This window comes from Falco punctatus (assembly GCF_963210335.1).
Source record: "Falco punctatus genome assembly, chromosome: 8".
Taxonomy (NCBI): Eukaryota; Metazoa; Chordata; class Aves; order Falconiformes; family Falconidae; genus Falco; species Falco punctatus.
The window spans coordinates 52,387,576-52,414,380 of NC_137588.1; the positions used below are offsets into that span (position 1 = coordinate 52,387,576).

Genomic DNA, 26,805 nt, shown 5'->3' on the forward strand with positions numbered 1-26,805 from the left:
GCAAGCACAGCAGCCCGCCTCTGGATATTCGGAGTGTGAAACTCATGTTAAACTATGGCTGAGCAAAGCATTGTACAAATGCAGCTTCTTTTCCGTAGCAAGAAGGAGCAACAGTAGTAGTTCGAGGAATGAGATAACGTGTATTTCAAAAAGCATTTAAAAAAATGCTCCCTGACTGGGGAAAAACTAAAACAAAACCAAAATCCAAACAAAACAACTCAACAAGCAAACCCAAACCCCTAAGATCACATGTTTGCTTACCTGCTTTTTTACCTGCTGGATCATGATTACATTTTAGGTAAAGCTGAGGAATTTCTTACTTGATTTTGGCAATTGAAAAGAGATTAAAATATCTTGTGCACTAAACACCTAAAAACCAAGCGTTAAATGAAGTGTGCCATAGGTGGGCCAGACGGATGTGCGCTGCTTGTCCCACTGTTTTCCATGCTGCTTGTTCGTTATATTAGGCTCCAATACAAACTTTAATTGTGTTTTTTTGCTTAACTTTCATTACTGTTTGGGTTTTTTTCTTTACCTTTATTTCAGGCACTAAATGCAGAAGAGGCTCGTCTTCTCCACGTTAAAGAAATCATGCAGTTAGATGAAAGGAAAAGACCATACAACAGCCTGTATGAAACCAGGGAGCCAACAGAAGAGGAAATGGAAGCCTATAGAATGAAACGTCAGAGACCTGATGATCCCATGGCCTCTTTTCTTGGACAGTAGTCGCAGTGAAAATCATTCCAGTACACAAGACTTTTTTTATACTTGTTTTCAATTCCGTAGATACTTGCTTATCCTCCACGTGCCCAATAAGTGCCAGAAATGGCAGAGACCTTTTTTTGCACCAAAGAAGTTGGTGAAAACTACTTTCAACAGACATGAGCAGTTCAATGCTTACAGCAATTTTGTATATATATGTGTATGTATATATATACAGTCACAAATATATATACACACACACATATATATATAATTATACGTATATATAAAATTCATATACCTACTCTATGAATTCTTTGCTGGAAGAGAAAAGATCTGATACTGTCTGGAATTCTACATTTGTTTGGCCAACTAATATATGCATCGAGTCATGATACATTCAGTAAAATTGTCTGCTCAAAAGGAATGCTCAGCAAGTGTCACTTAACCTACAACAGAAATTGTTGGGGCGAGGGGGGGAAGAAAAACCTGATACAGCTACTGAAGCCTCTTACTTGTAAAATGAGTTGCCTGTCGTGTAGTTTTAAAAGGAGAAATAGATTCTTTCTTGATCACTTTCTAGTAAGTATTTTGGAAATGTAAAAATGATTGCTTTGTACAGTTTTGGTTAAATTATTATAAAGGTCTTAAATGCTGTCCGGCCTTTTTAATGAAGGGGTTAGGAGTAGCTGACTGTAAAGCTTTTAAATTCTAATTTACTTCTGCAGGTGTTGACATAGACATTTCAGTTGCAAACATTTGAGTTCTTTGGTTTTCTGTTTGATAACAGTATTCATCTTACCCTTGTAACTGCCAGTCCTGTTACATAGTGTAACACCAAGTGCTGGGCTCTATTACCTCATGATAACGTGAAGCGGTATCTGCTTTGTGTTTGGCAGTGTTAGCCCTTGAACTGGGAGTTTTCCCTTTTAACTATTAAAAGTTGAAGAAACGGGTGAAAAAACTTCACAGTGTGACTTTAGAGTTGGAAGACTTGAGAATTGTGGCTGTTATGGTTTAAACTGTCTCATTAAGCATGGCTTTTATAACCACATTTAATGTGGTTATATTAATGTTAGGACAGGGAAGACTGTAATCCTGGGGTTTCTTCTTGAAATTAAGAACCTGATTACAACTTCCACTTTGTAAACAATGAAGGAAGTTAAAGTTACTTGGAAGAAAATGAAACTATGTTGTACCTGTAATTCCTACCTGTAAAGCTGGTTTCCTTTTTTATTAGGTTTTCCTGAAGTCTGCTTCCCCTTTATTTTTGTTACAGAAATACTAATTCTGAATGCACACTTTATTTTGTAAGACTTACAAACCTGACTGCAGACTTTTATTTTATAAAACTTGATTTAAAATTCTTCTAGCACTTGCAAAAAAATATAACCAACTAGTGAGATGGAAGATCTGGGGATGGAATTGTTAATATAAACAAGGACATGGAAGGAAAAACTTTAAAAGAGTAGAAATCTGTGTTTGCAAGAATAGCTTTTGTGTTTTCACAGTGTGGATCTGGACAGTCAGAGGGAGAAAAATACTAGGGGATGTGGTTTTCCTTCTGCTATGCTAGTGACTCATGTTCTAAGTTTCCACATTGGCTCATGTCTTGGATCTTCCTAGGTTATGGATAATTTCTAGGGAAAACTGCTCTTCTGCACAAGTAATTACATACAAATAAACATACATTTAAGTGTCATGTGCATGATTTCACAGCCGCTTTGAGGATTGAGTATTTTAATGTAGCGTGCATAGCTGATAATGGAAGTGCTGCATCAGTCTGCAACGTAGTTCCGTGTTAAAACTAGCCAATACTGATGATTAAAATTTTAGGCTGAATATTTACTGTTAGGTTATTTACTACATTCTTAGAGATACTCTGGTATATGACCTGAATACAAACTGTCTTTGGATGGTTTTTCTGCATTGGCTGATTTGAACCATGAACGATTACTCTTCTCAGGGCTGTGACATTGACGTTCCGGCCAGCGAACCTCCAGCTGCAGGGGCAGCAACTGCCAGTCAGGGCCAAGTTCAGTTTCAGGGAAGATGAGGTGTCAGAAGGTTGGTGTTAATCAGTTCCTTTCTAAGAGCAGCTAGAGACTTGATTCTTTATAAAGGAGGCGGTTCAGAACTAACACTGAAAAGAGCAATTTAGAATGAAGAACAAATAATTTGCCAGGCTAGGCAGCCTGTAAAGTTCAGATTTAAACTCTTAATTAGTGAGTATTTTACATCAAAGAGAAAAACGGGGAGAGTGTGAAAGATGTGTGTATTTTAGAAGCCAGTAGAAAATGTTCAGTACTATAGGGAGATTTGCTTATTACAAATAAACACACTGAATTCCACAGTAACTCAGTGTGGATGGGTTTGGTTGTCAATACCGGTGACTTCCTGGCGTGCCCTGTCTGGCTCCGCTAGGAGGGAGCCGGTGGGAAGCTGGACCAGTCTCCCCTCTGGTGAAGCAGGAAGGCAGCTCTAGTGGGAAAAAGCAGTTAGCAGAGTTTTACTCAAAATACAGTTCCTTGAGCTTGCGAATGATGCAGAATAGATTTTGTCTGGATCATTCTCAACAGTTAAAGGACAAATAAAGCTGAAAACATGTTCTCCTATTTATATCGTGAAGGTTAAATGTTAAAGAACATTGTGGATCTGATCATGAGGATTAGTTTTCCTCCATCTGCTTCCCCTTGGATTTGGCATGCAATATGACTGCTTCCTATTGCACAAGAAAAATGTTTTCTTTCCTCAAATGAGTTTGAAACAAGTTTGTAGGCTCGCCTGGACAAAACCAAACACACAGTGAAAAGGAGCGTACTCCAGCAGAGGCAGCTGAAGTTGAGAACTGCTTTTCACATGCACAAGGAACCGAGGGGAGAGGAAACTCCTCAGCCTCATAACGTCAGGATCCTTGAACCACAACACGACAGCCCCTCCCAGCAGCCAGGGTGGCTTTCTCTGAATCTTGCCCTTGGCAAAGCTCAAAAGTTATCTCAACTCCCTTTTCAACAGCTGCTCCGAGTGCCGTCGTTTTTCGTCCCATTGAGTTTGGTTGGCTGAGGCATGCTCAGGCTGCAGGCTGAGCTCGCCAGCTGATCAGGCAGCATTTGTTTGTTAAAACACATAGATTAAAACTCTCTATTTTTGGTTGAAAAGTTCAGCGTTCTGTTATTTTTCAAGGCACTCCAGAAGGTAGTTCTTCTCCTGTTTCCACATTTCTTTGTAGTTGGTTCTTTATGGCTTTCCCAAGTGGGCTGATGAGTGGGGCACACTGTTCCACACCAGCGTAATTGTTTTAGGCTGTTGAGGGGTCAGAAGAAAGCAGGAATGATAGCAAGTAGTTAAGGATGACATGAAGTTCAGCTTCTAGGAAAAAAAACAACAGATGAGACGGGATTTGCTGTGCCCAGTAGCGCCCAGCACAACCCAGTACTGGTGGTTTTCCATTCTGCTTTAGGGTAGAACTCCAGTTCCTCCAGGCCAACGCCCCGTGGCCTGAACTATGTGCAGGCAACTCCCCGCTGTGCTGTTAGCACTCCTGTTCACATTTATCTTGCCAGATGCAACAAAGAAATGGGTGGAAATATCATTATAACTTAAAACTAGTTATTTTACATGAAACAAATTCATTCACATCTCTTAGATGACCCAACCAGAACCCCACCAGGGTACCAGATAGCAATGATTTTGGCTTCTGCAGGATACAAGCGCGTTTCAGACCTCAGTGAAACAGAAAAAAAATCACTTTACCTAAGAAAACCTTGCTCAGTAGGCAGATCAGCAAACGCAAAATTACCAACCTACAAATAAAATAATTCCAGTAATTCCAAAGCCTTGTAGCAACAGCCTCCACCCAGCCACTCGTCCACATGGCATTTGATCTCAGCACAGTCCCTGGCCCATCATTCTGTGATCTCCCACCACCTCTCCTACAAGTGGGACTTCTTTTCAGATGCGTTTATGGCCTTATCACATGTGCACGTGCATCTGTTCTCCATTTTTAGTATACAGCTCAGAACAACAGATTTGGCTCCAACGCCACCTCACAGCAGAGTTTTAACCCATCGCCGCTTTTTATCCACGAGCCGCCACGAGGGACGCGTGCTAACAGCGCGTGGGGGAAGGATGGTGGAGGCATGGAAGCAAGGCCGGAGGATGCAGTCACCTGCTGTAGCGCCCTGTTAGCAAGGCAGCTGTTACAGCAGCGCGGCAGAAGGAGAAGGTTCCTCTCGCCAGCATTGCTCCTGGTGCTGCGCGCCCTGGTTGGGAAGGGGCGATGCCATCAGCCCCCGGGCTGCAGGACACCCAAGCCGGGGGAGCAAAACGGTGCCTCCGACCGGCACCCCAGTTTGCCCAGCTGTGCCTTCGGGCTTTACAGGTCTCATGCCGGGCATGTGCAGGAGCAGAAGCACTGGGCTGCAGGATTTAACACCCAAGAGGCGGCACAGCCCCAACGTATAGTCTGCTGATGCATTAATATTTTCTTAGTATTTTAGGAATAGCTGAAAGACCATTTTTAACAAATTATCAATTCTCTGAGAACAGAAAAGCCAGCTCTAATGCAAAATTCCCTGCTTGGAAAGCAGCAGCAGGAGAAGGGATTTTATCTGTAGCTGTTACTACCCCCACAGACTGTCACTGCTTGCATACAACGTAAGTGATTTTTCACTCGTCTCTGGGGGATGCTCCTGTGCCCTGAAGGACAGAGGCACTGTACCATGACACGGGTAAATGACATTTGTCACTGGCTTTCCTGGCTTAGGCAAAGGCTGCCCGTGTCCTCAGGTACTGAGATTGCTGATGATGATGCTACAGACTCCAGAAGTAGGGCTGAAGTTTTTTGTATTTTGGGAAATACGGGGCACTTTCAGAAGAGTCTTTTCTCATCTGACTACGTTATTAGACACTTAGGCAGGAGCCGATTGCAGCAAGTCAAAAAGATTGCTGAATTTCACTTTGAGTTAGAAGGGGCATGAGACAACGGAAAAAACTCCAACCTTAACACACCTTCTGCACTGTGCTTGCAGTGGTTCCCCGGTGCCTGGGCTGGTTCCCACTGCCCTCGTCCTAAAATAAGCTCTTAATGGGTTAGGGCTGCAGTTCCTAAGCAGAGCTAATGGTCCCGAGGGCATAATTTAAGTTTAAACAGAGATTTGACTCACTTTTATGGGAGCTTTTGGAGAGGGACAATCACTCTCTGAAGACTGCTCACAGACCTCCAAACTCCTTTTAGGCAGGGCAATAAAAATGACTCAAATCACCATTCCACGCTAAGCCAGGAGGCCTGCTGGGTAGAAAAACTGTTTTTCCCTCCCATTAGTGTCTCCCAAAAGAACACCAAAGCCCCTACACTTTCAAGAGCGGTACCTCGTGTTGCCACTGCCTGGTGCAATGGGACGGCTGCACTTCGGGCTGCCTCCAGCATTTGCAGAGTCATTTTATTTGGTTACAAGGTCGCTGCTGTGAGGTTGGTGCCTGTAACAGTGAAATGTGTCAGTGCTCGGAAAGCAAACAGGGAACATCCACAGTCCCCTCTGCCACCCCAGGGCAGGAGCCCACGATCTCCCACCTCTGGGCACTCACGCTGCCCACCCAAAGCGCCTGTGCAGGCGACACCGGAGCTAAAATTACGCTTTTTACTCTGCAGGTGCTGGATGAGGCACCTTCCCCTGCCCCACCAGCCACACGTCCCCCCAGCAAGCGTTATTTAAAGCCGCCGTGCGTTGTGCTGGGGGTGCTGGCGGGGGATGCGGGCAGGGGACTGCGAGGGGCGGCGTGGGCAGGATGGCTTTGCTGCTCTGGAGGGAGCACCACAAGCCCCAGTGGCTCATCCACAGTAGGGACCTGCACCCCCCATCCTCTGCGTGTCCTGTGAGGGTCTGCCAAGGCGGGCGCCAGCCCGAGCAGCTCCCCATGCCGTGGCACGAGCCACCTTCCCGTGATCGACAGGCAAACCACCGCCCCAGCAAGGAGGTTTTTGCTAAAAAGCAGCACAGGAGGGGCATGATCCCTTTGCAACGCCTCCTGCAATGTCTAGCTGCAACAACATGAACAGAAGACCAAGATTCAGAGCTGCGCTGTTCCACTGTGGACGGGCAGTTTATTTATTTAACGAAGCATGCTGCCAAACGTGCTCCCCGGCAGGGCCCAGGACCCCGCGTGCTCGGCGTGGCCCTGCAGCACAGACATATTTTCCATCTGCCTGGCAGGAGCTTCCCAGCGCTGCCTCTCCCCGCACTGCCAAACTAGGTCAGGCTCTCGCTGCGTCCACATGCTGTGGATCTGGGCACGAAATCACCAGCAACCACAAATTCCCCAGTCACACCTCAGCCTGCCTGGCAGAACTGCTGTTATTTTCAAACATCGTTTCATCCCTGGCCCATTTCGGACTCATCCCAAAGTGCCGGCGCCCCAGCACAGCTGCCATGGGCCAGGCTGGGGATAACCGGCAGAGATTTTTCTTCCCAACAACGTTAGTGTCTGGGGAAGCTGCTGTGGCTTCCCAGGACAATTCAACTGGCACCCTGGCAAAGCCCACGGGAAATTTTCATCCGGTTTCATAGGGAACCGGAGGCAGGACCCCCACCGTACAATGCCTTGAGCCTTTAGGCTGACTCCAGCCTCACACCTGGCTGGAAGAGGCTGTCCAAGAGAGCTGGGCTCCTACAGACTTCATGGAAACAAGCAAAAAGTGACAATTCCTGTTTTGACGGATCACCAGAGCTGTCCCAGGGGAGAGCAGGTCCCAGAACCCATGCCTGGGGGCGTCCCCACCTGCGGTCACCCCAGCGCTGGGGTCAGTGTGGCCCCGGGCAGCTCCCACAGGTGTGCCAGAGCTCTGCAGCCACATGGCAGCTTGGCTAAACCAGCCCTTAGGGCAGTGGACGGGAAGGTGGTCACTGCAGGGGTTTGGGGAGGGGGGCTGTTCTCGAAGTTGCTCAGTAGCGGGACACACGGCTGAGCCATCAGGCAGACGGGGGCCAGCCCTGGAGGAGCTCTGCAGGACCACCAGCACCAGCACCGCCCTGTGCTTCCTCCACCAAACGTTCCCACCCCCCAAGAGCAGCCGAACCGATTACAGCTCCCAAAGCAAACTGTATACATACTTCATTTTTACATTATATCCATTCCCACCGTGTTCCAACAGCAACTTCAGGGAAAAGCTTAAAAAAAAAACAAACCACAACAGCTCTGATAAGGATGAGTTCTGGCAGAGTAAGGAATGATACTTGCAGTGTGCTCCCAACCAGCCAATGATCTGCACTGAGCAGAAAATATTTGCTGGCTGCAGAGCAGGCTCTGGAGCCCTGCCACTGAGCACACGCTGTCCCCCAAGCCCACGCAGGATCCTGGCCAGGACAGAGCGAGAACCACGCACCTGAAACAGGGACTGCAGGCTGCAGCCAGGAGCACCAGCGACCTGCTGTGGGTGGGCGATGAGAGCCCCAGGGCCACCACTGCCCTGCCAGAAGGGTGACGGGTCCCCATCACCTCCCACCCCGCCAGCCCGGGCACCCATCATGTCTGAGTCATCTCACAGTTCCCGTGTAGACTCTCCCCATCACTCCCTTAATAAGGTAACTCCAGTCTGTACCGACCCTGGCAGCACCACAGAGCATCCTGCAAAGCAGGGAGGGAGGGAGGGAGGGAGGGGTGAGCAGGGTCAGGAAACTTCACCCCCCCGTTTGCCTTTCTGTACCTCCCCAGGGGCTGTCAGGGAAGCGCTGCCAATTTTGAGAGCTGTAAGGCATTTGCAGATTCCGGGTTTAATGTGCTGGTGTAAGCCAGGATACTGACCCTGCTCGGGGCTGTAGCACCGTGACTTGCTGCAGCTGAGAGGCAAGAAGGGACAGGGGTTTACTGCGACCCAACACTTCTGTGGTGGCAGAGCTCAAGCTGAACTCCAGCTTGACACTGCTGGTGTCACTACCTTACCTCCAGCAACTGCTAGGGTGTTTGTAATTGCTTTGCAAACTTAAACCAAACTCCCAACCCTTTCTAAAGACAGAAGCATTCCCACCCTGCCATCCCTATGGCAATGTCTCCATGGTTCCTCTTGTGCATCCGCCTGAAGCAGCACTGAGGTACACGCAGTTTCCTCTCAAAATCTGCATTTGCAAAGCTGCTGCTTCACTGCTATGTCCTGTAATTCAAGCCTGGGGTGATGTGCCTGGGTTTGTCTAAGTTGTTTCGGAAGAAGCAAGCGTCCCCCTTAGGACAAGGCTGGCTTCCCTTGCCAATGCTCCAGGATCAAGCATCACAGTTGCTGCCCAGCTTGATCTGCGTTACCATCCCCTGACACACGGCCTGCGCAGGCAGCAGCTACAGCGCGGAGGGGCCGAAGCTGTCAGAAATGATCGAGGCAGCTCCTGAGCCTTGACTGCAAGGGAGAGAGAGAAAGGGAAAAACTCCTCAAGCACCAAGAGCTTCCCAGCCATATGTGCATAAAAATTTCTTCCCGTGCCACGTGACAAGAGGAAGAGGCGCAGACCCATTACACAATAATAAAAATATGCCTTTAGCAACGTTGAGCCAAAACGTGGAGCTGATGCAGGAAGCTAGCAATCCACACAAAAAGGAGTAAAACGGTAATAAAACAGAAAGACCAAAGTCACTATTGCACACCCCTCGGAAGGACACCGCTGTGGCAGGACAGGGCTTGGGCTCTGCGTGTGACAGCGATCTGCAGCAAAACATCTGCTTGAAACTGTGTAGGTTTCCAGCGCCTGTCAAGAACCCGCTGAAGAGATTAATTGTGGTGAGTAGATGAACTTTTCCTTCTTTTTTTCTCTCGCCTTTTAACCTTAACTTTGAAAACTTCCCAAATAAGGTCTAAGTCCCCGAGTGCTCAGGTTTCCAGTGCCTGCACAGGAATCCGCAAAGGCAACAGTCGCCAGGCAAAAGAAATACTCCAGGAGGGAAACATTCCTCAGACTTTTTGCTGGGAGCACCCACCTCATACAGCTGAAACCACAGCCTCTGTCTTCGCTTTGGTACAGATCCAGCAGTTTCTGTGGAGCTTTAGCTCAGGGCTGGGGAAGGTTTGCCACGGGCATCCCCGGCTGCCTAAAGCTGGGACAGTGATACATCGCTCTCCTTTGACATTGCTTTCTGCAACAGGAGGTAACAGATCAAGCCCCTACCTGGGATAACGAATGGCTTATATCAGAAATTAAATACATCCCTTTCAGCTGCTGTCACCCGCAGCACACCTGATTTCATCTAAACCAGCCCCACCTGCCCACGGGCTCCTTGAGCCCCAGGGCAACCAAGAAGGAGGCTCACAGGGATAATGAATACTTTGAAGGCTAATTAAGGTGCCTTGAGGTAAGCTGGGAAATTGTGAAGCAAGATGGTGGTTTTATTTAAGAAAGCCTCGAGTATTGAAAGGAAATGGCGTAGAAAGTCACAGTTGTTCATTCCCTGCTGGGTCCCCTCCCATCCTGCTCCCCTCTCTCTCCAAGCAGCAATCTCCCCCAGACTGTCTCCTCTTCTTTCCCCCACTACACCTTTCCCCCCATGGGCAGGCACACACCCCGCTGCCTGGCACAGGGCGGCTTCCCCAGCCAAAACCCACCCTCCGGCTACTGGACGTGCCACCAACTGGACATGCCACCAAACCACCCCACGGCAGGCGAGCCCTCAGGGACCTTTCCTCTGATGGGATTTCAGCCCAGCCGCCCTGTAAGCACCAGAAAGTACAACTGATCCTTCGCACGTGAGGCTTACTCTTACAGGCAAAATCTTTTCTGACAGAAACACCTTTTTAATGCATATAGATCTCGACAATCCTTCTGGCTCCTTAATGAAGCAGCTCGGGAAGCTCACCTGCAGCAGGGCTGGGGTGAGTTGCACAGGGGCTTGCAGGAGGCGTGCAGAGCAGGGTGCTGCAGCAGCCGAAGCTATAGGGGACACAGGGACAGAGGTATGTGCTCCCAGGCTCCTGCCCTTGAGGCTGCTCCAGCAGCAGCAACTCCATCCCACGCCACAGCAGCCAGCAGAAATGGGAGCCCTGTGGGGACACGGCTCCTAGGGAGGGAGGCTCTCGGGTGACAGAGGGATGCACCATAGCTCCGGCGACAAGGAGGACGCACAGAAAAGCCCTTGGAGAGCATGGGTTTGCAGGCCCCCTGCACAGATGCTCCATGTGCTACAGAAGCTCATGGGATGCTCAGGTTTCAGCATGGAGGGGTCGGTTCCAATTCCTGCTGAGGGCACAAGTGTCTGCTTGGAGCAGGCTGGCGGGACAGCTGGGGAGGTGGGCAGCCCCCCCACTGCCAGCGTCCCTGAGGAAAGCTGAGCCCCAGCCCCTGGGAGGGAGAGCCAGGGCACGGGGCTGCCTCTGCTGAGGGCTTGGGCTCCAGCAGGAGGAGAAGGACCTACCGGAGCAGCAAGCAATGACAACAAAATGTCCTAAAACAGAAAGAGGGGATCACGTACGGGCCATGGGGCAGAGTCAGAACAACCCATTTTAGACACAATCTTGCTTTGAGTCATTTATTATATTGTGCTATGTAATTGTAGCAAAGGCCCCTGAATATGTGGCTCGTTGGGAAGAGAGACGCTAGTAAAGGCTCAGCTCTGCCTGCACTGCGCCTGCAAATCAGAGACGCTCTGTCTTTATTGCTTTATTTTCCCTGAGGTGCACTCTGAAGGTGTGTTCCAGCTCAGGAGAGAACATTTTCCAAAACTGTCCCTTTCCTGGTTTGCTTCCCAACAACCATTCCCCAAAATTACCCAGTGGAGGTCCATAGCACAGTTTTACAGACTACATTGATCCCAGGGGATGCCCTGGACCCAGAGCAGCAATTTCCACTGATTCAGCTGAACCAGGCCACAGGGAACCATTGTCTCTCAAACCCAGATGACAGACACCTGTCACTCCACCTGTCTGCCTCATACTTCCACCTCAGGGCCCAGATGTTTGCAGCACATTCTGGAGCCTCTGTCCTTTCTCTCTGGGTGGAAGTTTGACCCAGCTATGCTCCAAACATCAGGTCTCAGCCAGAGCCTACCTAGCACCTGGGAGCTCAGAGGGTCTTTCCTCCAAGATCCTCCACCTCAGAGCAACTCAGTGCTGCCCTTGTCCATCATGTGTCCGAGTTGTACCATCTCCTGAGCCCAAGGGTTTAGTCTTCTTCAACCGAGCAACCTAGTAAGCGCCATTGCTGCCAAATATATCAGAAGACATCATTTCAGTGTGACTTATGGATGGATATTTTTAAGTATTGGGAAGAAAAGCATTTCTGTGTGCATGAGATCTTGCCCATCACCAACACGCTGTCAGCGAGGGAGAGGCACTCCACACGTGAAGGGCCAAAGCACCTCTGCACTGGCCCAAGCTCAGCACCAACCCCTTGATAACCTCCAGTGGGTCCTGGTGCTCTGCAGGGGGGAAGCTGGGGCCTGGCCAGCCATGCCTACCTGCCGACACCTCAGCCAGCTCCTTCCAGTGAACCTGGTCTGCTTCCTTTTCCCATGCTGAAGTCGGTGCCCGAAGTTGGTGCTGTCCCTGGACGCTGAGGAGCTGAACACTTGCACTTCAGCGGCAGGTACACGCTCCAGCCACCACAGCCCCCTTGCCCATCAGACAGCGCAGGTCCCCTCCTGTCCCCTGGCAGTCCTCCCCCACCAGCCCGCTCCCGTCACCTCCTGGGCACGGTGCGCCCTTCTGCACAACAGGCATCGGTCATGGCCAAAAAGTCTGCAAAACCCTATTAGCAAAGACATTAATTAAAATGTCATTAGAAAAGTGAGACCTCAGCTGAAAGCACGCTGCACGGCTTGCTGCCCGTACTGCGGAGAGGAAAGATGCTGATCTGTTTCCAATTTGCTTCTTGGAGCTCATCATACATTCTATATCGAGGAGCAATTTTCCTTTTAAGGTGGAGCAGCATGAGGTTTGTTTTCTTTCAGAGAGATTTCTTTAAGAGGTTATTTATAGATCCTCTTGTGAATGTGACTGTGCTTTGCATCCCACACGCACGGCTGTGATCTGGGATGAAACGTTCTTGTGGAGCCGTTAATTAACACCGACTCAGGAGCTGCACCAGAGCATGGCTCCAGGTAGCTGCATTTTCCCCATCTATGCAAGTACCGGTACTACTGATCTCCCAGCCTCGGGGTATTTCGTCTTTGCCACTTTTTACCCTGTCAGATCAACTAGCTGGGTTGTCTGAAGGGAACAGAAGTACTTCTGATAGGAAAATAAGAAAAGGAGCTGCCCTCTTGCCCATTTCTTCTCCACGTGAAGCAGTCCCAGCTTTCTCCCAGGTTGTGCTCCACAACGACATTTTTCCTTGCCACAACTTATTAGTGTCATCCACCTCCAGATGCCTCTCACTTCTCTTCTGCCCCGTTTGAAGTGGTTTCTGGGAAGCAGGGATGTAGCTTGCCTTGGGATCTCCCCACTCTGCCAGGCATTTTAACACCTTGTTCCTTTCTGTGAACTGAGAAGCCTTTATTCAACTGTCCGTATTAATACTGGTTGGTGATTTCCACCTCACAAGACCATTAAATTGATACCTTTCCCCAACAGCAAATAAACTTAGATGTAAGAAAAGCAAAAGAGAGCTGAAGAACAAAATATCTTAGCAGATGATCCAGCCCAGAGATCTGTTTTGAATTTCCCACTCCTCTGCATGTACTTGATTATACATATCGCAGGACTGGGGGGCTCCCACTCGGCATTAATATGTAGCATATTGCTCGCTGGATTTGGAGCATGTAACATGCATTTCCTCCCCCTTCAGGAGCTGATACCAGGATAAGGGCGCTAAAGCCAACATGAAATTTATACAATACTTTAATCATCTTATTTCAGTGCAGGAGTTAAGCATAACACTGCTGGAGAGATGCTGAAGCCTCCTAGTATTTGATGTGATGCCAGGCAGGACTTTGCCTGGCCAAAAGGCCACTGGCAGACTGAAAGGTCTGGGATATCCCGGCTCATCTTCTATTGCATCTGTGTTTAACTACAGATTTGCTTCAGCACCAAAGTTTGAAGCAATAGATGAAAGGCAGTTTGCTTGCTTTTCAACCCTCCCTTACATTCTGTATTTTGTTAGCAGGACTTGGGGATGTGATAAGAAAACCCATGCAAACAGATGATTTTTGAAAAAAGTTTAACCTCCTGCCATCAGAGGTAGCTGTAATAAGGGAAAAGACCAAATTTCATAGGATTCTTTTCCATCAAATAAGACTGTGCACCTCTTAGCCCAGGGGTAGGAGTTGTATCAAAGTGATACGTGGCTAATTCCTTTAAAAAAAAATAAATCTTTTGGCTTTAGCTTGATCTCCCCTAATCAAAGAGCTACTGAGCAAAGAGTGAACCAGCCACAGATTCATATGGGGCAGTTTCAGGCTTTGTGTCTCATCTCTCCGAGGGCTACTCCAGCTACAGAAGCTGAGAGAAAGAAATGGGGCCAGGGGGTGCCTTTCATCCCCTCACCAGCTTGTTCCTTACAGCTGGAAAAGAGCCCGACTCCCTCAGCATCTCCCCTCATGGCCAGTGCCCAATGGGGAGCACCGGCCCTACTGGGGAGCTGGTGGCCATGGCCATAACCTCCCTCCCTGGCAGAGCAAAGGGCGTGGGGAGGGGATGGCAGGAGCACCTTCACCCATGGGTGGTCTGAAACTGATACCATAGGGGAAATTCCCTTTTTTACTATATCTGTAATCACGTGCAGAACCCAAATGCTACTTTATATGCTTGTAATACCCAGAGGCTCAGGTGGGTCATGCATGAAGGTGGGCTGTCATCAATCAGCCTGGTCTGGGGCATCTTCTCCAAGCTGCTGATGCATCTGAGCACTCATTCAAGATGCAGTGGAGTTACTCAGAAGCTGCACAGGCAGCACAGCGATTTACAAACAGCTCCATGTGCAGACAACCAGAGGGATAATTTACTGTATAATAACTGTTCTGTATCATTAGCAGGTTCATGGGAATAGCTTTATTCCAGAAATAATTTTCTATTGCTACATCCCCATCTGGGAGTGGAGTGAGACAAGCCCAGGAGGCTCAGCCTCAAGCCGTGAATGAAGGCAGAGCCTGGAGCTCAAAAAAAAAGCCCTTGGCATTTCCTCTGCTTGAAGCAATGGCTCACTTCACAGAGCCTGGAGACTAACAGCAGCGGGTTTTTAACAGTTACCCGTCTCTCCAAGGTGACTGTTAGCAGCAAACATCAAGGCTGAGCTGCTGCCCACCCCCCCTGCCCCGAGAGGCAGGTCAGCCCTGCGAGAGGTTGGAACACCACCGTTCCGCAGTGGTGCGGTGTGAGGTGTGGAGGTGTGGCGGAGGCTGCAGTGGGGCGCTCACGGCCGCGGGGGCAGCTGCCCCCCGATGCTGCGGGCTGTGCAGCACCGTGCGGCTGGGCTGCAGTGAGGGCAGGGACACTCCGCTAGCCAAAGGGCTCCATTCCTACTGCCAGGCAAAACGCATCGAGGGCTGCCTTGGCCCGAAGCCTCCACAAACCCATCTTCTAAATTCAGCCATGCCTGCCACGGTGGGTTTTGGGCTTGGTAAGCAACCCCAGTGACCCCACCGCACAGCAGGTCTTGCTGAGGAAGTTTACACCGAGCCCCCTTCTCCTTCCTCCGCTCCGCTAGTGCCGAGCAACTCCTTGTGCACCCCTGCACCATCACTGCTTGTGTTTCAGGGGAAAGGAGGCCCAGGGGACAAAACAGAACAAGGGATGGCCACAGGTATGGACTTAGAGAAGAGCAAGTTTGAAAAAAATATTGGTCAGATCTAGAAAACTCCATGAGCCAAATCCTTGGATTCATATCACACCAAAACAAACAGCTCTCCCACCCTACCGACAAAAGCTCCATTATCTCCCATTTTCACGCAAGTCTCTACAACACCCCATACCGGTGGAGGGGCCACCACCGTACCCTCACATGCCGGCTACGGCACATCACAGCCACGTCCCGTCTCCTCCTCACAGGCTGCGCCATGATCTCTGCTGTCCTCCTCCTCTGGACTGTGCCTTGCGTGGCAAACCACATCCTTGGGGGCTTTGCCAAGGGAGCACTGCAGGAAGGGCCACAGCTAGCATGCAGCCTGCCGGGACCCCCCGGGCCACCTGGCCCCCCCGGCGCACCCGGGGCTCCAGGGACGGTCGGCAGGATGGGCTTCCCGGGCAAAGATGGCAAGGACGGCAGGGATGGCGATAAAGGCGAGCACGGTGATGAAGGTAAGAGAAAAGCGCTTCTTAACACATCAAGGGTAAAATGTAAGAGCGATAGTGCGACAGCCCAGTTAACAGCAACTTGTCACCCCAAATCTGAGTGCCAGGACAGACCACATCTCATAGGAAACTCTTCTAGAAATTTCCACTCTCCTCCCTCCAACATCTCACACTTCCCAGCTCCTGCCGGGGGGGTCAGACCAGCGCTATTTGCAGATAGCACCTTACTGCTGTACGCCGTTGCTAACGGCTGCACTTCGTTACGAAGTGAGATTTTCCCTGCTCTAATATACACCCTCGGGATGAGACAAAGCGGTGGCCTCTGATGCCTGCTCTCAAGAAAAACAAAGTCAGGAGAAAAAAAATTAAGTACTTTCTCCCCAGAGCAGTCTAGCGGGGGGACAGGCATTGCTCCGACCACGCTCAATCTAAATCAAAGCAAACAACCCTCTCTGACCCTGAGGTGGGGCGCTCCTTTAGACCCAGCTTACAGTCGGTAAGCATCAGCACCAGCTGCGGTGGGAGAACAGTGATCTCCCATTGCCACACTAGAGTGCACTCCTGGTTCAGCATTACACCAGCGCGCCAATGCTGGGTCTCACTCTCTTCTCCTACTCCCAAAACAGGGAATCTGGAGAACAAGTTTCTACCCACAGCTTGTATTTAAATCTACTTTTGCCACAGCAGGGCAAGAGGCAGGGTATAAATCCCCACAAATTTGTCTTCTATCAGGCAGTACCATAATCAGCACTGACCACCAGTTTCAGCATCACTGTGACAGCCCAACTCACTTCTCATCTCAAGGCAATCCCAGCACCAGGTGTCTTCTGGTTCATGACTAGGTCATCCCCCAGCTAGGCTGAGCTTTTTACTACACCTGTGTTATTTTTTTTAAACAATAGTTTCATGTTAAATGTAAAAAAAAAAAAAAAAAAAAAAAGAGAGAGAGACAGAAAATGAAAAGTACTCCATCTGCTCCAAGCTACATTCCAAAAGCTTCACAAACCTGCCCCACTCCTGAAAAACCCAAACATTTAAAGCTTGTTCTTGGCTAGCTTTATAATTAATTACTCCTTTTTCTCAAGTGAGACAGATAATCGAACCAGCCTCTTGGTCCTTGAAAGGGACAGACTGTCCTGCTCCAAGTCCCATTGTCCTTATGCCAACTGCCCACCTAACACAGTTAGTCACTCCTGACAGATGTCCAGCCCCAGGTGCTATTTCATTTGGATTCTCACTAGCAGGGTTTTCCTCCTACATGAAAATGTATGGCTGCAACAATACAACCCCTTTCCACTTGCCGTATCATCTCTTTCACTGAAAAATTTACAAGGTTATTTGTCTTCTAGGTCCACAAGGCAGGACAGGAAACCCCGGCAAGCCAGGACCGAAGGGGAAAGCAGGAGCTATTGGCAAGGCTGGCCCACGAGGACCCAAAGGTTTAAAGGGTAATCCTGGAAAAAACGGGGCACCAGGAAAGAAAGGGCCCAAAGGGAACAAGGGTGAGGCGGGGATGCCAGGACCCTGCACCTGTAATGCCAACAAAGCCAAATCTGCCTTCTCTGTGGCGGTCTCAAAGAGCTATCCCAGGGAGAGGCTGCCCATCAAATTTGACAGGATCCTAATGAACGAGGGAGGACATTACAACGCTTCCAGTGGGAAATTCATATGCAGCATCCCAGGTATTTACTACTTCACTTATGATATCACTTTAGCCAACAAACATTTGGCTATCGGCTTGGTCCACAACGGGCAGTACCGGATCAAGACTTTTGATGCCAACACTGGGAACCATGATGTTGCCTCTGGATCAACCATCCTTTCTCTGAAGCAGGAGGATGAGGTATGGCTGCAAATCTTTTACTCAGAACAAAACGGGCTCTTTTACGATCCCTACTGGACAGACAGCTTATTTACTGGCTTCCTGATATATCCTGATCAAGATTATCTCAATGAAGTATAGAATGAGAAACAAGCCTCTGGGAAAAAGTAGGAAATTAATGAGAATTCAGTCCAGCAAAGTGCAGCCTGTACATGGACATGTGTGGAATTACCATACAAGTCTACATTTTTGGCGCTAACAGCCTGCATTGGCTATTTAGTTACTTGATGTCATCCATTAGTCCGCAGGGTACTGGGACCAGTAGGACTCACCTTTAAGCAGCCTCATGAATCTTTCAATCTTGAAGCCACCCATTTGATGTTTTCCATGATGTTTCTGACATGCCATGGACATGTAACTCAAATACTGGTGCAGAATGCTTTCATTATGACATATTACTATAAAGCATGGAAACCAACAACCATGTCCTGAAAGCTGAGCTCAGAAGTGCCATTGATGCTGGAGAGTGTATCCCTGCGCCTCCCCCCCAACACCCCCCCACACCCCCATAATAGTAATAAACCTTGGTAATACAGAGTTACACTTTGCCAACTACTTAAGAGTCAGGAAGTTGTCAGCCGAAGCTGTAAGAGTAGTTCTCAGCCTCATCAAAGCAGTGCTAATAAGCAAAGGCACCTGGTCTAAATAGGGAATGACACAAAAGGGAGCTGTCCTTTTGAAGGTTAAAGGTAAGGCTCCTCGTAAGACACAAGCTGTTGCACTGAGCTCCACTGGCGTTTCTCAGACTTCAGCCTCGATACACCAGCGCTGGAATCCTGTATCTGGTTTTAGACCAGTGTTGGCAAGCTGTCACCAGCGCCTAAACTGGACTGTGCAAGCCAAGTATCTGTGTGGGCTTCCAAGCCACGGTGGAGGATGAACTTTACAGATAAGACTCAACTGTCAAAGACAGCAGGAACCTTCACCAGCAGAAACAGGTTAATTGATAGTCCCTCTCCCTCATCCCTGCCAGCTTTTGCTGGAAGGAGGTACATGTGGTGCTGCTGAGATCCTCCTCAAGGGCTTGATGCTGCAGCTAGACACTACCTTACTGCTACTTTGCTTTTTTGATGTTGTATGTCAGATATTACAGGTGCTTCAGAAGCAATGTTTTGGTTCTAAACTGTATGGAAAAAAAACCCTGAGAAGTCAAAAGCTGAACTTTTGCTCAGCTGAGCTTTTCGCTTTCGCTAAGCTGAGCTTAGCCATTTTTTTTTTTCCTCCTCTGTATCAGCTAATACAGGGACATGCTCCAAAATGGTTTGCTATTGCCAGAGGAAAGAGTTCTCATGCTACACAGCCACTCAGGCTGGCTGCCTTGCCCCAGGGTGTCCAACACTCCTGTAACACAGAGCTCTCTCTCAGCAGCCAGATGGAAGGAGTCTCTTCCTCACTGTCAGGTGCATCTTCCTGGTTTCCAGTCATACTTCTCATCTCCTTTATCACTTGATGAAAATTCTCATGAGCTTCCAGCTCCTCTAATCCTCATATTTAGGCATTGAAGGGATATCCCGTAAGAACAAAGATTTTTCTTTTTCAGTCTTACTTTCACAGCTCCAAATATTTGCATGATGTTTATGAAGTACAGTAATTGTTTTATATCTTACAAAAGTCTTTTCAAATACATTTTATAAAATAAAGCTGAACAAAAGTACTGCTGGAATAGTCTTGATATTTATAAGAGTGGTTTCCCAGAAGGTATTTCAAAACTGTTACAGATTCCACCGGCGCCATTGGGTTTGGTGATGAATTCTGCAAGGGCTGGTGCAACAGGAGGATTCCCCTCCTCCCAGCCCAGCAAACTGAGGAACGCAATGAGTTTTCTGCTCTCTGTACAAGAAAACCTACAAGGTAGAAGCATAGGATCTGTCTGTTCCCCTGCAGCTGCTCACCCAGACGGCAGGTGTGCTTTTCCTGACAGTGGTTGCTCAGATTATATATTTAATAAATATAATATATATGAAATAATATAAATAATACCCGGGGTGTCCTGGGGTGCATCTGCAGGCAGCTTCCCAAAGGCAGCAGCAGTTCAAGAACTGCATTTCTCCCCCATTGCCCAGCGCCGCACTCCCACCCTGGCAGCCCAGCGCGGGACATGCCTGCTCTGAGCTGCATGCAGGTCTCTACCTGACGCAGGTCCCCCAGCAACAGCACGTCTTTGTCTTTGGGGCAGCTCAAGGGAGGTGGTGGGACACATGGGAGGATGCCACCTCCCCACATCACCGCGCCGCTGCTCTGCACCCAAAGCACAGTACAGCTTTAGTTCATCCAGCACGCTGCTGCCTAAGGACAGAGCCTTGCTTCCCTCCCCACTTCTTTCCCCTGTATTCAGTGCATTGCCCAGCTCCAAAAGTGGGTAGTTTTGAGTTTGGCTTTTTTAAATTATTATTGTTTGTGTTTTATTTGTAGACAAGTTAGTTCCCCACTGATTTGTATGAGCTGAACCCACTTGGCCCCGGGCAGGTACCAGGGCTAGGAGGGGATGGGAGAGCACCACAGGGAGTAAGCGAGAACAGGAGGGTGGAGGGGACGCAGCAGCGAGCAATTAGATCCACAATTAGATCCCTGTAGCTGCGCAGCCTTCCCTTCTCGTCCCCAGAAAAGGCCCCAGCAGGGAGCGTTTCCTCCGGGCATCAGCCCTTTCAGAGGGACACAGCTTGGTTTCCCCAGATGAGAAGCAAACGGGGTTATTAACTGTCTGGCAAAGCATCCTTTTTATCCCAGTGACAAGGAAAACCTGCAAACAAGTCTTAAGTCTGGAATATCAAAATGCAAATTATAAAGGGAACCACTGACCCCCGCTGAGTGCTCAGTTCGACAGCACTTGCTTCCAGCTGGGGCTACGAGGTCCTTCCCACCAGAGCAGCACTGGGCCACTGGCTCCCACGGGAACTGCCCCGGCCACCCCACGGGCTCACCAGGACACCCTCTGCGCTGCACAGCTCAAACCCAGCCCTGGGCATCTGCTGCCATCGAGGAGTGCGAGCAATGGAAACCCGAACTCACAAAGTACAGCAGGCAGGAGGGAGAGGGACAGCTTCTCCGGACTGTGCACCCTCCCACGGGGCTGAAGGCATTGGAAGGTGCCAGGTATCGTAAGTATTTCTGTGAGGGAGGCCTGAGCGTTTGAAGTGATACATGCAGGTTCCTCTGAAAAAAGATGAATTTCCTCTTATGATGCCTGATAAGCAACTTGCACACTGAACAAGGTGTCTCCACTCAGCCCAATCCTGCAAGAAGAACCACGTGAAGCAGCTGTGGGCTCCCCTCCTGCTGCCTCCCCCAGGGGAGGAGGGAGGGAAGGGCAGCCCAAGGACAAGTGTGTCTGGGTGCCTACAGGGCCAGTCATTGAAATATTACAAGGTGGGGGGGACAAATGCCACACAAAACTCAAAATGACTGGCTCAGACTTGGAGGATTTTAAAAATAACACATTCTGGCTCGCTTCTGCATCTTCAAGCCACATTTTAGTTTGTGCTGCTATTGTCCTCCAGCCAAGCATTTATTTACTTTTGTTTTAAGCTGAAAGTGAGATTTACATAAAGTCTTTTTATTCCAGAAACACAAAGTTTCTGGAAAGCCACCAAATAAAGAGCCCTGGGTTTCACAGCCAAGCTGACCCAAGACAGCCCCACTCCTCGGCAGGCTGCGTGCCCCAGGAGCTGCCTGCACCTCGGGCACGGTGGGGAAGAGCTGGGAGCAGCAGTAGCTGGGGCAGCACGTGGGCAGATGCCACCAGGGAAGAAGGAGGAACGTCCTGGCTGAACAGGATGCCACCCACAGCTGCCACAGTTGCACAAGACCTGTTATGCTGCAGCATCTTCCTTCACCGCAAGCATCGGAGCTGCCCTTTGCACCACGTTTTGGCACAAGTGAGTCCCTCTGGCACAGCCGGCGTGCCGGGGCAGGGAGGCAGGGAAAGGCAGGAGCTCCCACCTTCAGTGTGCAGCCAGCAGCAGAGAAAAGGCTCGGCTGGCTCAGCTCATGGCTCGTTAGAGACCAGCATGGACCTGGCTGTGAGCACGTGTGCTGCCCAGGTCCCATCCGAAGCAGAGGTGGCTTCTTCTGCCACAGGATCTTGTCTCCACTGCCATGGAGCCTTCGTCCCACATCCATCCCCAGTGCCACGTGGCAGCACGCTTCCAGCTCAGGCAAAGCTGTGATTCCGAACTGTCTGAGCACTCTGCACAGACATCAGCAGGGTGGGCAGTGCTCAGTGCTGGGTGAGCCCCAGGACAGCTCTTCCTGCCTGGTGCAGCTTCTGACCCCTTAACTCAGCCTCCCAAAGCCCTTTTCCTCCTCGTCAGGGCTGAGCTATGCAAAAGGACCTCAGGGGTGGGTTGTTGGGGGTTTTGTTGGTTTTTTGTTTTTGTTTTTTTTAAAAAAAACCATATATTTCAATGCTAAGAATGAAAAGAAAAAATAAACAAAATATTTTCACTGTGCAAATTAACATTAACCGTGGAGTCAATGTACATGGGGTATCTGGAAAGTAACGATGCAGCGTCACAGCTGGAAACAAAGGAAAGGAGCCAGAACAAGGTGGGACCTCCCCTGTGCAGCCCTGGCCATGTGTCCCACACACTGCCCCGAGATCTGGCACTGCTGAGCTTCAGCACTCACCCAAGCAGACCCAGCAGATCACAGAACAGTTCGGGTTAGAAGGGACCTTAAAGATCAAGTCTTAAAGTCCAACCCCTCCCAACCATGGGCAGGGACACCTTCCACCAGGGCAGGGTGCTCAGAGCCCCGTCCAGCCTGGCCCTGAGCATCCCAGGGATGGGGCACCCACAGCTGCTCTGGGCAGCCTGTGCCAGTGTTGCACCACCCTCATTGTAAAATATTTCTTCCTTATATCTAATCTAAATCTAGTCTCCTCATGTTTAAAGCTGTTGCCCCTTGTCCTGTCATGATGTCATGTTTCGGAAGCCTCCAATCATAATGGGTATAACTATAAAGAAAATTAGTAGACCTGGCCATCTTCTCCCTCCACTTGGCAGGTGTACATCCTAGGAGCCATCAATTTTGTCTTCAACTCTTTGATCGTATCTTCCTTCTGGGGGATTAAGGGACTAAGGCGGACACAGGTGCATTCACCAGTCACCCTGGTTTGTGCTGCTCCCCAGGTGAGCCCATCTCAGTTACACCAGTTAACACTCAATAGTCAGCACCCCAATGTTAAAAAAAAAAAAAAAAAAAAAGTCTCTTCTTTCTGTTCTTCCAGGTTTTGTCAATGCTGCCCCGCTAAGTAACACCATCGCCCTGAAGACCATGTTCTGGCAGGCCCACGGTAACGTTTCACAGCCCTGGGGGCTGCATGGCAGCTGGTGCTTCTCTGCACCATCCCCGCTGTCCGACCTCCTGGCAGCTCCCAGCCCCTTCCCACTGCCAAGGGCCATTCCTGCACTTGAAACAAGCCAGGTCCAACAGCACAAACTGCAGAGTTACATCAGGACAGCACAAGCCTGTGCCCCACAGCTCTCAGTGCCCCACTCCAACACTCCTGTAACCTCATTAATGGCCCTGTCCTTTCTCCCTGCATTTTTTCAGCAACTGTGTGTGGGAGAGGTCATGTCCCCTGGGTGCTTGACAGGCAGGTAGAGAAGTGAAAGACCTCTACAAGGAAGGACATGTTCACAGAGTTTCTAATTTCCACATACACCACTGGCTGAGAGGAGGAACGAGGAACTGAGTGCTCGGACCAGGAAGGAGCAGGGGCGAGGGGATGGTGTGCCCAAAGGGGATGGTGTGCCCAAAGGGGATGCTCAGGCAGGTGGCTGACTGGTGCATCCTGCCAGCTCTCGGGCACAAAGCTCAGATGTTTCAGGCTGCTGGGCAGGACGGCCCGTGAGCCTCCCCTGGGGGTTCTCAATGCCCCAAGGCAAGGTACAAGCACCCCAACTCAATCCACTCAGCATCAGCAGAAACTTAGGAACTGCAACCATTTAAAAGCCTTCGAATAAAACAGGCTTTTCAAGCTACACAGAAGTGCAGCAGCATTTTCCTTAAACCCCAGGATACCATCTGTAATGCTGCTCTTGTATGGTCACAGGCTTTGCCTGGGATGGATGCACACCCAGCAGCAGCTCAAGGGGGTCAAAGCCCATCATAGCAGCCAGGCTTAATAACTACAGTTCCTAAAGACAGTCTTAATCCTGTAACTTTGTTTCTTTAAAAAAAAAACAAAACCAAACAACAACAAAGAAAAAAACCATAACAAAACATTCATAGCTTGCTTCTACCCATAGCGCAGGAAAGCAGGTTGCAGCTCTCCAACCCCAGGAGCCCCACAGGGAAAGGGGCAGCTCTGCTCTCACCTGCCTTCATCCCTGCCGTCCGCAAGGGCACAGAGCCTTTGAGCAGCGTGCTGAACAGCTGCGTGTTAAACCCGGTCCCACTAAGTCAGTAAAGCAAGGGCACAGCTCTGTGCAGCTCACAGGATCTTCCCTGTGCGTGTTTTACTGCACCAGGTTCCCACCACCCAGCCCCACCAGTGCTGGCTCTTGGATGGAGCAGGACCAGCCACGTTTGGGCACAGCTCCACAAGCCACATTATCCCAGTTTAGCACAGTTAAAGGAAGAGGTCCTGCTTACCTCTTGCCACTCAGGCCTGTACCTCCACACCGCTTGCTTTGCACTGGCTTCAGATTGCTCTGTGAACCAGCATCACTTCCTAAAAGCACAGAAAACTAACCTAGTAGAAAAACTAGGTAAGGCAGATCAGATAACAAAAATACACAAGAACTAGCAGAGGAACCACACAGGAAGGGCAGTAGAAGGTACAGATGGACATTCAGAAACAGAGCTAATAAAGCTCTTCCCCTTATCAGCAAAAAAAAAATTACATTGTTTAAAGGAACTCAAATTGGCTTAAAATAGGTGCTCAGGGTGTTGCTGAGCCAATCTAGCTTTGGGGTCCTGGTGAAATGGGAGGCACCTGGGCAACAACAAGCTGAGCTGCTCACCTGGGGCTGGGGGCTGTGCAGGTACGAGGGGGTGCCTGTCTGCACTGGCCTCACTGGCTGTGAAGGATGTTTCTCTCCTACTCCAGTAGCAGGTGAGGTTGAGGGGTGAACAAGTGTCTTTTTGATGTCTTACACACACGTGGAGCCTCCCTGGCAGGAGCACAGGTGCTGCCTGTGCTGTACCTGAGACTTGACTTAAAAAGGCCTCTTTTCCTTTTTTTTTTTTTCTTTTTTTCCCCCTGTGCTCCACCAAGAGCAGCCCAGCTCCTCGCTGACACAGGCACAGCCTCCCTGTGCTTGGTGCTGCCGTTTACCACAGCACTGCCACCGCATCGCCCCCCAGCCCAGCCTGGCCCCTCCTGGCCCCCACGCTGAGTAAGGTGCAGGTAAGGTGCCGGTTGCCTGAGCCACCGGGTCACTTTTTGGCTGATGTTCTCAGTTATTTGCAGATGGCTTTGTTGCCAAAAAGCGATTTTATCGCCCCAGCACTCAGAATGTTAGCACTAGCGGTGAAGATGTTAACTTGCTTAGTTGAACTGATTTCTAAGGGGAAACCCCTTGGTGTTAACAATTCCACCGAGTTACAAGCTCCACTTGCTTCAGTGAGGTTTTACTGACTCTGTGCCTGTGCTTTACCTAACCGTGACTTACTGATGCTGAAAGAGTAACGTAAAACTTCTCAAAGTTAATATAAACTCTATGCAAACCTACTCTGGGAATCTCCATGGGATTTTACTTTTACCTCTCTCTGTTTTTTCAAAACATTTGAAAATGAAATCAACGCAGTGGTGGCTAAAGCCTGTATTTTAACCCAAACTTCTCTGATTATATCAGAACCTGATGAGGATTTGAATGATCCCGGCTGGGTGGAAAAAGACAGACTGTAGCTGGAGTCAGTTTTACAATGCCAACGAGTTAATGTCTGTGTGTTCGTTTGACTGTCTCATGGAAGAGTACTGGATTCCCCGGGCTGCGTATGGCCTTGCTGGCACTCCCTCCCTCAAAGTAACACAATTCCAAGGTTCAAGGCTGTGTCTGAGCTCTTATCAAGCCCAGAATTACTGCTCTCACTCATTCGTTACTGTGAATATTTTATGAGATCAAAGACGCTGTCAGTTGGGTGTTTTTTAAATCAACAGGGCAGTCTATCTGAGCCCTGCTGACAGCTGTGCTACAGAAAGGAGAACCTCATTCGTTATTTGTTTTCATTTTTAATGTTAATACAGTTGCTGAAGGAAAATTTTGACACATCATACTAAATTTTCAAATGAAACAAATGAAACGAATGAACCATATTCTGGAAAAATAAAATATTTTGGCTGCAAAATTAAAAACCAACATTATATGGAGCAGTTTATTATTTCACATGGATTCTCAAGATTTCTTAAAAAATGCAAAAGTTTTAAACCAATAGATGCTATGGACATGAATTTCTGAAAATCCCTATCATGCTGATGTTATTGAAACTTTATTTCAAAGAACTGATACTCTCTTTCAAATAATACTATTGGTTTGATTTACACTCAGTTGAAAAACCCTGAGAATTATATTGCTACAATACACGTATATAAAAAGTGTTAGAGGAAATCAATATATTATTGTATGAACCATGAACAGAGTACTTGTAAAGAAAAGGTCTGGTTGCTACTCAACAAAATAGTTATGCACGTGCTCAGTTTTAAGCAAAGAGACCAGACAGTTTTTTCTTTGCCTTAATTTAAGGCACCCGAGTACTTTGTTTAAGGGATACTGGGATGTACTTAAAAGAAAATACAAGAAAATTATTTCTGATGGACACTTGGTGGCAGCTTTTATCTGTAAGCTTAATAGCTCTTGCCACTTAACTTCATTGCTTTTCCTTTATAGTAGGGGACAAGGCAGCAAACAAAGTCTATAAACAACTGGGGTATGTTTTCCCCAGAAGATCTGGTTAACAACTTTCTTTGATCACAAAAATATTTTCCCAGGAACACTAAAATCAACACAAATATTTATTTTGACTGAAGCTGCCAGACTTCTGTTGTTTCTTTCTTTTAGGAAACTAACTGAGGGACAAA

General features: G+C 48.9%; 2 protein-coding genes and 1 long non-coding RNA gene across 6 annotated transcripts in view; 2 read left to right on the forward strand and 1 right to left on the reverse strand.

Moving 5' to 3' along the window:
- Positions 1–1,358, forward strand: part of SLU7 (SLU7 homolog, splicing factor) — a 12,141-nt gene extending 10,783 nt beyond the window's left edge. For all 3 annotated transcript variants that reach the window (XM_080398085.1, XM_080398087.1, XM_080398086.1), the window contains one exon: positions 547–1,358. In XM_080398085.1, the coding sequence (XP_080254211.1) occupies positions 547–726 (180 nt within the window). In that variant the 3' untranslated portion in view covers positions 727–1,358. The remainder of the gene's footprint in view (positions 1–546) is intronic.
- LOC308068104 lies at positions 1,083–24,447 on the reverse strand. Its single transcript, XR_013929860.1, has 2 exons — positions 24,378–24,447; positions 1,083–6,180 (listed from the first exon to the last, which is right to left on the reverse strand). It is a non-coding gene; the product is annotated as an uncharacterized lncRNA (long non-coding RNA).
- Positions 6,176–19,926, forward strand: C1QTNF2 (C1q and TNF related 2). 2 transcript variants are annotated; one of them, XM_080398108.1, is made up of 3 exons: positions 6,176–9,463; positions 15,656–15,904; positions 17,248–19,923. In XM_080398108.1, exons 2-3 carry the CDS (start codon positions 15,664–15,666, stop codon positions 17,859–17,861), a joined length of 855 nt encoding a protein of 284 aa, XP_080254234.1. In that variant the 5' UTR covers positions 6,176–9,463; positions 15,656–15,663; the 3' UTR covers positions 17,862–19,923. The 2 variants fall into 2 exon arrangements, with proteins under 2 accessions (XP_080254234.1, XP_080254233.1); XM_080398107.1 differs by having other exon boundaries at positions 6,176–15,904; positions 17,248–19,926.
- Positions 24,448–26,805: the final 2,358 nt, after the last annotated feature.

Bases quoted from the DNA above. Each gene is read 5' to 3' on its own strand.
- C1QTNF2 (XM_080398107.1), top strand. From the start codon at position 15,469: ATGAGCCAAATCCTTGGATTCATATCACACCAAAACAAACAGCTCTCC. The intron at 15,905-17,247 runs GTAAGAGAAAAG...TTTGTCTTCTAG, and splicing joins AGGCGAGCACGGTGATGAAG to GTCCACAAGGCAGGACAGGA.